Source organism: Crocodylus porosus, unplaced genomic scaffold (genome assembly GCF_001723895.1).
Source record: "Crocodylus porosus isolate Cpor-Errol unplaced genomic scaffold, CroPor_comp1, whole genome shotgun sequence".
NCBI classification, from domain to species: domain Eukaryota; kingdom Metazoa; phylum Chordata; order Crocodylia; family Crocodylidae; genus Crocodylus; species Crocodylus porosus.
Window position 1 is genome coordinate 9,222,026 of NW_017728915.1, and position 11,560 is coordinate 9,233,585.

An 11,560-nucleotide genomic window follows, 5' to 3' on the forward strand; every position below is an offset into this window, starting at 1 on the left:
TTTGGACCCTGGATATCCAGGGTCAAAAAAAAACATGGGGGTGGGGGGGGAATCCTGAAGCAACACACACTCAGCCAACATGCACTACTGAAAAGCAGAGCTGGGCCACCCAAAGCGTCACTCCTCTGCCTGCCAGGCTTGGCACTGCAGAATCGTTGTGGTTGCAGCCCCAAGAGGCCCCCAGGGCCCCAGATAAGGCTGCTGGGGCCAGCACACCCAGGGCAACTTGCTGCATGCCAAAGTGCACGTGGCACAGGCGTTCCCTGGGGACAAATAGTGGCAGCACAAGGTGCATCCCTGCTACTTGTCTCTGGGAAACCAAACATCCACACACATCTGGACACAGCCCCTATGTGTAAAATGTCAGAATTTGAAAACCAGTTGCATAAAGTTGAGTGAAATGAGGGTTAAAATAAAGCAGCATTCCTTTATATCCATTTCAGTAAAGGCACTGCATTTATTTTTAATTTACGCCATAAGGGCATTGAATCTATCATAACTGGTCCAGAATAAATATGATATGGACTGTTCAATCTACTTTTAAAAAGAACCACCAGATCATTCTAGGTAGATCACTGATTTCTGTGACCTTTGAGTTTATTCACCCTCCTCTGTGTATTAGTCAAAATATCTGGAAAACTGACTTGGGGAGTATATCTTGCCACAAATCAGAAGTAAGATCTTGGAGTACTGGTGGAGTAGCTCATCATGAAAACCATGCAGCTTCAGTACCATAGTATCTTGTTGCAAACAATCCAAAGAAACTTATATTTTCCAGAATGAGTGAGAATATCATTCCCATCCTCTAAATCATCTGTAATGTTCAAAATTAATGTTTACTTAATGTGTCTAAAGTTGGGAATGCAAACAAATTAGACCAAAGAGATTTAAACAAATGTGCAGTTCTACCTTCACTGACCTTCTAAATGTTTTTTTAATGAATTTTCAGCTATCCCCATTTCATTAAAAAAAACCAAACAAACCAAAAATGATTTATTTCTAACATTTCATTTTGACATCCTAAGACACTGACTTCACATGCAAATGGTTATGAATACTTTTAAATGCCTCCTGCGCTTAGGAATCTAACCATATCCATTGTATTCTGTGACTTATGTTTGGGCCTGTAGCATGACACCTGCACTTACGACATTTTCTCCAGTTGAAGCCCTACACAAAGCAATCACTTCTTTCTTTTTGAGCACATTGGTAATGTGGAACCTACAAGGACTATTTTTAACCCTAACTTGGGCTTCTTTCAGGAATTTTTGTATGAAGTCTGTGAAGATTTTTCTGCATGCTTCTTTTCTAATTCACCTCCTTTCTGGAAAGGAAATGTATCAGTGAATAAGTGTAATGGTTTCTGTGGTAACTTTCCTGACAAATATTTTAAGTTTCCAACATACTGTTGCTTATAGCTTGAGTGCTTTCATGTCCTGCCAAGCATTTGGGTGATTTAAAGTTCAGACATGTACTGGCTTTCTGTGTTTTAATATAAAGTTGGTCACAAACTAATGCTGGTGGTAACCAAAATTCTTTGCATTAGACCAGGAGTATATGTTTGTGGCTGTTTTCCTGAGCCATGCAATTCACATTTTAAATCAGACTCAACAAAGCAAAATGTTAAGCTTCATCTCTGCATTACCAAATTTAAAAAAACTGAGTTTGGTCTTCCACCTTAGCAGATGTTTGTGTGTGCTCTCTGGCTCTGAAGTGACACATCTGAGGTTTTTAGTAAACAGGTATCTTGTACCCTGTTCTCTTGTTTCTTCAAGTTTTGATTTTTAAACCTGGGTCAGATTTCTTATACTCAAATACACATGACTACTAAATTTACTTTTCAAGGCTCTTGTGAGAGATGCCTGAGATGTCACAGAGAAACCATAGCATGTCTGCAGACTAGTTAATAACAAAAAGAAATACATTTTATAAAATGTAAATCTTTGAGAATACACAAGGACACATTACCCCAACTGACTGAAGTTCAATCACGGAGCATTTTAATTTCCTCAATCCCTCTCCTTTCCTTCCCCCCATTAACATTTTAAACTGAATCAAGAAAATCTCTATTAAAGTATCCTAGCAAATCTAACTGTCTTATTTTTTGGCAAATATTTTTTCTTATCTATCTGAGTTCTGTTAATTCTCATGCCACTCCTTAAGCTGTTCTGTCCTTCCATGAGTTTCTGATGTCCCTTTCTACCTTTTCTGTTAGTATTCATGCTATCTTGGTTAGTCTTCGTCTTCCTGTTCTGGCAAGCAAGCCAGGTAGGACAAAAATTCTTCACTGCAGGCTTGGTTCGGCCTGCCCTTTTTATTAACATTTAAATTCTTATCATCTTGCTAACCGTCATTCTGAGTCATATGCGGTGCTCTTCTATTGGACTGTTCCTATGGAGGCGTATTAAATCTTTCTGCCTGGCACACCAGCATAACTTGTGATCCTTCTGCTTCCCAAGATAACCTAAAAGCCATGCTGTTCAGTATTCTACAATGTTTGGCTGTTTGTAGCCAGAAAAAAGATCCAGAATGAAGTTGTTCTTTATAAACTTCTAGGTCAGTAGAAACATAGTTTGACAAAGGAATGGGATAAACCAGCAAGACAGCACAAGTACTAGAGACAAAGCCTCTGAGTTTAACAGTATTTCTTTTTCTCTTTCTCTTGTGTTCTTATTCCTGCAGCTCCACACAGATTCCATCCTTGTGCTTTACAACTTTAGCGGCCGGCCCAGTGGGGAAGCATTGGTGACTTTTCCAAGCCTGGACCTTGCTAAAAAAGCAGTGGCTGAGAAAAACGGACGGCTCCTGGGAAGTCGCTATGTAGAACTTTATCTGGTTTAATTAAAACACTCTGTGGGAGGGAGGGAGAAGTCATACTAAATACTGTTCCTTTTATTAAAGAAGTCTTCCCATTCCACCTATACAGAAGGAAATGTGCCTTTTCCACCTCGTGTGTTGGGGTGTGGAGCTGTACTTATCCCTGTACTTAATTTGAAAAATGGTCTGTTCTTTGCCAAAGAGAGAAACCAATAACAAGCAGACAGACAAAAGCAAACCAAAATTAATTGATTTAAGAAAGATGGAAGCTTAGTTTCAAGAATGAATGTTTCCCAAAACTTTCACTCAGTTAACTACTTGGACAATCCAACAGCACTTCAGCTATCACAGACACATTATGGGGGGAAGAAAGAAGGGGAAAGAAAGATGGAGACCTAATGTTCTCTAGTATGTGAAGTGGAAAGTAAAGCTTGGATTAGTTCAGGCTTTGTGTGTTTAGTTTTTAAGAATTTACATTCAGCAAAGTGTCTGGTTTTGGTAGAGTTTGTCTCCAGAAAGGGCTGCTGAAACTTCCATTTTTTTTCCAGTTCAGAGTGTTAAATCCTATTGGATTTTTTGTTGTTCTTTTCCTCAACTGGAGAATACCCAGGATGCTGCACTCAAATGGAATAGGAGAAGCTTCCCTACATTGTGTTGTGTATTGCAAAAGCCATATCTGTCTTTCTTACCAATATGCATGCTGCCAATATGTAAGGCAACCCCCACCCCCAAGTTTTAGTTTCTACAGGACAAAAATGGCACATAAATACTGAGTACTAAGTTATATTTTTTTATTTAAGCATAATAGCTTTCAAATACTGTATTAAAGATTTTGCTCTAGTTTATGTGCATGCAATTTGTTTACATCTTTAACCTACTTTATTTGTATATTATGAAGCAACAGGAAATGTTGAAATGTAAGCCTTCTAGTGCATGCCTTTTGTTTTTTTTCGTGTGTGTGTGTGTGTGTGTGTGTGTGTATGTGTGTGTATAGATAGATAGATATCTATCTATCTATCTATCTACAGATAGATAGATAGATATCTATATATAGATATATGTATATATCTATAGATATATATATAAGCTAGAAGAGCTACTTTCATGTCATGTAGCATATGTGTTTAAAAAGACATCTGCTGTAGAAGCACTAAATGACTTTATTTTTACTGTGCCTTACTTAAAAACTATTCAAAGTGCAATACCAGCAGAGCAAAAATGTAATGAGTCCTTTTGTGACAGACTCATGGATGTCTGTGTATATTGATTTTTTTTGTTAGTGTACAATTTGAGTTGTACTTAAAAGAACTGAATGATGTATGCTTCTTTATATTACAACAAATAAAAGAGATGCTTACAATGGGTGTTGGCTTATTAAATGTACTCATACCTCATCTAGTAACATCCATTCCACTTAGTCCCTTGACTTCAGTGTTGATGGTGTGACTTTCACATATAGAATTTTTAACTGATTGGTAGAAAATACTTTAAAAGTGTCACCTGTACAAAAAGTAAGCTCATCTATTTCATTTTAAATAGCTAGTCATAGCCATTAATGGTGACAACTGGGGTAGAACATGGCTTGCGCTTGCCCAGATGGATTGTTCAGGAGTGTGACAAAATGAGCCCGGGAGTCTGCAGAAGAACAGCAGGTGCAAGTTAGCCTTCATAAAGTGTTTCTAAAAAGATAGGGACAGAAAAGATGGGGCTGTGAAACTATGAAACTAATTACTGACCCACAGGATATATACACCAGCACTGCAGTGCCAAAGAATTTAATGTATACCTGCTAGAATTGGAGTTTCACAAAGCTTCTGCTGCCTTGGTAGGAGATGCAATGTTCTGCCTCTTATTAAATGTCAAGCTGTAAAGTCCATCAACTCCCAAATTCTATGAATACTTTTGTGTAACTTGATTTGAATATGGATTAAATTGGAGAAGAACAGAAGCACGTGTGGATTTTGTAGGAAAAAACAATTACATAGCTATATGAGCAACTTGTAGAAACTATAGATTAGTACATGTTATTTTTTCCTTTATATTGTGTATGTGTCTGCATGAGGAAGCTAAACTGGTAACTTTCCGATTCTTCTGTACTAGAACAGGGTTGTCTGGGCTTTGGCTGGGATTCTATAACTATAAAAGAAGCATAAAAAATATGTTTAATTCATTATATAGGATAGAGAACTGAGGTCCTATTGCCACTCTTTTTGACCTACATTACGCGACTGAGGTGAAATAGGTAAAGCAATTTGCCCTGATTACTTATGTGCAAAATGGGGAAAGTGATACTAGGTTTGTTTGTAAAAGGGTCTTTTGATCTAGTTTATAAACAGAAATATGCAATATTTACTGTGGGTTTTTTTTGTTTTTTTTTTTACTTTCCCATACACAGCTGGCATGGGACCTACCTTTTTGCAAGTTCCCCTATCCTCACTCCTTGCTATCATGGCTGTAATCAGCCTAGGTACTTGTACTGGGGACCCTGGTTTTTAAATGGAAAAATGTGACTGTATAGGAAGGATGTTCTCCTTTCCCCTGGTCTGATCAACATGTGCTTTGAAGCTTGCGCTTTGGCTTGGGCCAAGATTTAGATGTGTGGCAATTATGTTCCATTTCTAGGCATGCCTGAAAGTTCCTCAGTCTTTACAGTACTGAGCTGAGCACCTCAGGCCCTGCAGGTTCCAGTAACTAGGTGTGTCCCATTCTCTACCTCCACCTATCTTGCCTTCAGGGCCCAGTTTGGTTTGTGTTTTCCGAGTGTATCTAGCAGCTTAGGCCGGGCACAAAATATGGCTGAAGGAGAGTGTGTCATTCCTACCTATCAAATGGCGCACTGGTTAAAGCAATTCCCCTAGCATGTGGGAGGCCAAGTTTAGTATCTTCCTCTGCTTGATGGGATTCAAACTGACATCTAATGTCTGGCCATATGGTATTCCAGGATGAGATGTATTCATTCCCTCCTGTTTCAAGCTCTTCCACCGAACATGAACAACATGAATATTAATTGGGCCAGAGACCAAGCATGAGCATGATCCTGTAGCCTAGCAGTCATGGCACTTACCTGAGAGAGAGGTGTCCCACAGCTTGAGCAGTGTGGAGCTTATGAAACAGGCATGTAGTTTTAGATCTTCTGTAGAAGAAAGTTAGCCAGTTCATTTTTTTTCTGCATCCTGCCACGCTCCAGCTGGCAAGAATCTGCCGTGTCATCAGCTTTGCAATCAGTTAAAACAGCTTATTTTTCCCTTAACAGGCTTTTATAAAACCTAGGCTGAATGTTAGCTGAACCTAGTGCTTAATCTACTTAAGCTTCCAGTCTCTTTACAGCAACTTCCATTGTTGTTTGTACACTATTCCACTCCTCCCTTAACAGGTTGAGAAATCTGAGCTGCCATGGCATGAGTAAGGTAGCTATCTACCTTTCTTCAAAAATAGCCTGTTAACTCCTTGGTGGCTTTGAAAATTCTCATTGAAGGCAATGAGCTCCAAACCGCACAATCTGTAAGCTAGTAACAAACCATTTGCTTTGTGTAACTCCCTGACATTTTGAAATGATAATCTCTGATTAAAGAATATGAAATGAGATTCCTGTTGTCAGTCATCAAAGGTGTTTTCCCTTTAAAAACCTAAGCCACTGGAATCTGGCTGAAACAAGCTGCACTTGAAAAATTCAGGCTCTAGGTTTTTCCCTATTGGAAAAAAAAGAGGGTGTCAACTGTTTTTAATGCCTGCCAAAATATCACCTTTGCAAAAAAGTTGTGTGAAATTATTTGTTTTGTATTAAGGCTATAGGATTCTGTGGATAACAATAAATGACATATGTACATTTACACTTAGTTCCCTGCAGGGGTAGAGATTAGAAGACACTTTCTAGTCTCACCTAAATTTATCCAGCTGTTTAAAAAATAGTACATCATGAGCAGGGAACTTAATAAACATTATCTGAAATGGGTGAACATATATACCTACAAGCTTAACTAAAGGAGTGTGTGGAGGGGAGAGGGTTGTTTTTGTTTTGGTATCAGAGCCGTAAGTCTTCTGACTAAATGCTAGACAGTTGTTCCAGGCCTAAAGAACAATGCTGAGACATGCAGAAGCTGATGAATGGACAGTCCAGGCTAGCATGGTAGGATGAGCTGCCTAGATGGTTGTTTCTAATTGCCTCCCTTTTTTGAATATCTTCAGGCTGAGTTTGATTTCCAGAAGCCAACTACTTCTGCATGTGTCCATGGTTCCTAAGGGTTAATGCTGTTCCTTAGCATTAATCTGTTTGTCTTCTTCTCTCACACAGGCCCTTCCCTTGTACTATTTGTCTTCTCTGTACCCAATTGTGTGAGAGGCAGCCCAACCACAGCCCTGGCAGAGGGTGTGCCCCACTAGTGCCAGCTATGCAGCAAGATGTCTTTGCTCCCAGAGCAATGGGAAGGTGACACTTCCTTGCTTTCCTTCCGTTGCTCATCCACTGGCTGAAACTTGTTTTTTTATGACTCAAAGGGAAGGTCTCATGCTTGACAGGTCTTTCTGACCTCCCTGGTATAACAGTCCCCTGGAGCTGCAAACAGGCAGCAACTTCTATCTTCCCAGCAGGCTCTTTTGTCTGAGCACAGCTCACAGGTTCTGATGCAACCTTGTATCAGTGAGGGCTACAGGTGCAGAGATGCCTGGGATCCAGTGCTGCAGGGCTGCTGGCAATAGAGGGACCACATCTCCCTGCCTTGTGCCGCTGGTGCCAGGCAAGCAGCTGCACAGGATGCAGGGTGGCATCACAGGCTGCAGTTGTAGCTGGCACCTGACAGGCTGCACTGGGGTACTGCGCTGTCCTTGCACTCGGGCTTCCTCTGCTGAAGCTCAGAGCAAGCACAGGTAATTCTGGCCACTTCATCTTGGAGATATGGTTCCTGCTTTGCTTGCTTCCGCACTGCTCACCAGCTGCACATCCACCTGACCCCTGCAACTTATTGGATTTGCTTGGGAGCAATGCTGTGAGGGCACCCCTGCGGCCTGGCGGTGACTCCTTGCAATGCCCTTCCCTGTGAGACAGTGCCGCTCCCTGTAGCATAGGCATGAGCCCAGGCAGCAGGGACAGGGAGGTAAGCCCCAGGAAAACGCAGGAAGGTGCTTGAGCCCTGCTCAGCTATACCCACCCCATGCAACCCCTGCTGGCAGTGCCTATCTGCCATTCACTTCCTGACGCTGACTGTACAGATGTTGAGCTGGCATTAGCTGCTCCCATCCCCTCATTCCTGCAAAGTGAAGAACTTGAGGTAAGGCCTAAACATTTCTCCTTTCTCTGACATCCATGTTTGCTCTTTGCAATTGAATGTTGAAACAGTGTGGTCCTTGGTTCAAGGTTTCATGAGGGAGGGGAGCCAGGGCAGTGCTCAGAACTGCAGGCATCACAAGCTGGTAGTGTAGAATAAGTGCATTAGATCAGAGGTTCCCAACCACCAGGCTGCAGGGTTAAAGCTGGGTGGTGGGGCAGCCCTGGGAGGGAGGCATCAAGCTCTGTGTGCCCCATCCTGCTCCCACCACCGTGGCCATGCCCAGCAAGACTCTGCCCACACAGCAAGTACTGGGGCCTGTAGCCCTGCCCATGGCTGGGAGCATGGGGATGCAGGCAGGGAATTGCCTAGGGCAGAGGTTAGGGAGGCAGCACCACTGTTTGCTCCTACAGAAGGCAGTGGAACCTCTTCTTCCCGGGCAGTCCCAGCTGGGTCCCCCCAGCACCCCCCACATAAAAATTACATGTAAATTAAATTTAAATATGTTTGCTGGTCTACAGTATAAAAAAGGTTGGGAACCACTGCATTAGATTTTCCATGGCCCTTGGTCACTGAGGGTGGTGTTAAGTTACCTTTAAACCATCATCAAGGCACTTAAAATGGGAGCATTTGCCTCTTAAAGGGAGTTTGCCCAGGCTAAGTATCCTCTAAATCAGGGGTGGGCAATTATTTTGAGCAGAGGGCTGCTTACTGGGTTTTGGCAAGCCATGGAGGGCCACATGACAGGCAGCTGGGGCAGATAAATATGAATTTTCTAAATTTTTTAGGGGTCTCGCAAGCTGGATAGAATGGTCTGGAGGGCTGCATCTGGCCCCTGGGCCACATTTTGCCCCCCCCCGCTCTAAATGTTTTAAAGCTATGCCACTCAGAGAGAGGTTTATCTTTGAACCATTTTACCCAGGTTGTCCTAGGAACAAGTATTGTTTGAATCCTCCAGGGAGATAAAACACTTTACTTTCATTCTTCCAGTATCTCAGGATGCAGCATTTTCAGCCCTTCCCATTTCTCTGCTCTGTGGGTAACTTTCAACCCTCCCTAACACTACTGCCCAGGAGCTGGTGCTGGCCACAACCTGTCTCCTCTTCCCATCCCCAGGGGCGTGATCTTTACCACTCTGAGCATCCAGGTTTAGCTCCTCAATTCGCTGCTTGCTCTGAGCACCTGGGTGAAGCTTATCCCATTCAGTTTTCTGTGTGCTCTAGTACCTCCATGCAAACAGCAGCAGCAATCAGTCCTACTACCTCCATACTGCTAGGTCTCAGCATGCAACAAGCCTGCTGAGTCTCAGCTCTGCCCTGGTGTGAGTACTAACCCAACTCCACCCTGCTCCAATTCTAGTTCAGTGAAATGTGCATTATTTTGGTCCTTCATTTATTTATTTTTATTCTGTTGTTTTTTACTCCTTTCTCCTTACTTCTCCTTTCATCTGGTTCAGTTCAGTTCTTTTTTTTTTTCCAAGAGTTTTTTTTCCTCCTCCCAAGTCACAGCCCCCATGTTGGTTTCTCCACCTCTGAGCTATGTGCCTCCTCATCTCTCACCCCAGAGTCCTGGCTCCTGTCCATGCCCCTGCTTGCCAGGCCCTTCAGTGGCAAGTGACAGTTGTACAGGTCTGAGGTGGCATAAAGCCTTTGACTGCTCTGAAACTCTCCTAATGTTATGATGGCCTAGCACTCCACAGATTTACAAGTAATCATTATAATATGTTCACAGTACCCTCACACATCTGCATACCTCACACAAACAAGGGACAGTTTTTTTTCTACAATAATATGTTTTATCGTCACAGCACATGAGATGTAGAAAGCAAATTGTTTTACTACAAGGGAAAGATTAAAGACAGCTGCTGTGAGGTAAGGAATGAAAAAACTTTGTCTTCAAATGTCCAGCTTGTCTTTAAAAATCATTTTAAGTTCGGGCCACATTTGCTAACAGGGCTTCACAAATACATGCCTTACTGTTATTGCGTGGCATCACGAGAGGAGAGAATAAAGGAAGTTTGGAGTTCAGGAAAATCTTAACTCTAAACTTATGATGCCTGATTTGGGGATAGTGTCCTCATGCTGCATTTGCCATTTACATTCGTGATGCACACTTTCAGCCTTTTGACCTGTGGCAGGGCGCTTAGCATGCCTGTCACTAAGAGCAGTGAAGTCTCTAGAAACAGCTCAGGCTGCGACACCTGACTGAGGGGGCTGGGCTTGAGGTATGCCAGGGGGCGGCAGGCAGTCGACTTAAAAATGGAAGTTCTTTGATTTAAAAAAAAAAATCCCAAATTATCTGGTTAAAAACTCCAAAATGTGTTTTTCCATAATTAAAATGAAACACCACTGTCTGTATGTATCAGTTGAACACAATTTTTTTTAACATATTTACAATTTCAAAGCAATTTGGAAGTCTACCAGTGCCTCAATCATTATAATTAAATAAATTCTAAATACCTATATATTTTAGTGTTTGATTTTGTTTTTTTTATCATAGAAAATAAGAGCTCCCCCTGTCTGGGCAGCAGCCCCAGTCTCAGCCCTGCCTTACCCAGCTCCCTCTTTCCCTCACTGTGGGGGCCTCGATTTCTGCCCCCCCGCCCCGCCCTCAGACTTACCTGCAAGGAACTATGGGAGCTGCTCTCCTTCTCCTGCTTCCCTGATCCCAAGCAGCTCCTTGAAAGGGAAACCTTCTGTTTCCCACTTGTTTCTCCTTAAAAGGAGAAAATCTTCATTTTTCCACAATAAGGAAGGAGCTCTTGAGCAGGCTGCTGAAAGAGTGACTCTAGCTCACACCAAGTACAGCTGTTAGTTTGCAGCCTCAGGGCTGGCAGAGCAGCCAGCACACAGCTGTAAAGCCGGGAAGCATCAGGGGGTTTGTGGAAGGAACTAAGGGGGAGTAAGGAGGCCTCAGCTGGCCCAGGGAGAGGGGCCAGAGAGAAAGAGAGAGCAGGGGCAGAGGGCTTGGAAAAGAGCAGAGTGCAAGGTACTTCACCTGGGGAGGAAGAACCAGCAGCATACCTATGGGTTGGGGAACTCCCTTCTCGTCAGTGCAGAGGCAGAAAAGGATCTTAGAGTCATTATTGATGCCAAGATGTACATGGGCCGACAGTGTGGGGAAGTGGTCAGGAAGGCCAACCATACTTTGCATTGCATCCACAGATGAATCTCAAGCAGGTCCAAGGAGGTGATCCCCCCTTCTATGTGACACTGGTCAGGCTGCCGTTGGAGTACTGCGTCCAGTTCTGGGTGCCGCACTTCAGGAGAGATGTGGACAACATGGAGAGGGTCCAGAGGAGGTCATTCGCATGATCAGGGGGCAGCAGGGCAGGCCCTACGAGGACAAGCTACAGGACCTGAACCTGTTCAGCCTCCACAAGAGAAGGCTGAGGGGGGATCTAGTGGCCTGTTACAAACTAGTCAGAGGGACCAGTAGGCATTGGGGGAGTCCCTGTTCCCCCGAGCACCACCAGCAGTGAC

At 43.0% G+C, this 11,560-nt stretch overlaps 1 protein-coding gene across 5 annotated transcripts in view; it reads left to right on the plus strand.

Moving 5' to 3' along the window:
- Window positions 1-4,178, plus strand: part of ESRP2 (epithelial splicing regulatory protein 2) — a 66,813-nt gene extending 62,635 nt beyond the window's left edge. For 3 of the 5 annotated variants that reach the window (XM_019535679.1, XM_019535678.1, XM_019535677.1), the window contains 2 exons: window positions 2,683-3,785; window positions 3,892-4,178. In XM_019535679.1, the coding sequence (XP_019391224.1) occupies window positions 2,683-2,841 (159 nt within the window). In that variant the 3' untranslated portion in view covers window positions 2,842-3,785; window positions 3,892-4,178. Of the gene's footprint in view, window positions 1-2,682; window positions 3,786-3,891 lie in introns of those variants that run through there. The other 2 variants (XM_019535683.1, XM_019535682.1) reach the window with 1 other exon arrangement.
- The last annotated feature ends 7,382 nt before the right edge of the window (window positions 4,179-11,560 follow it).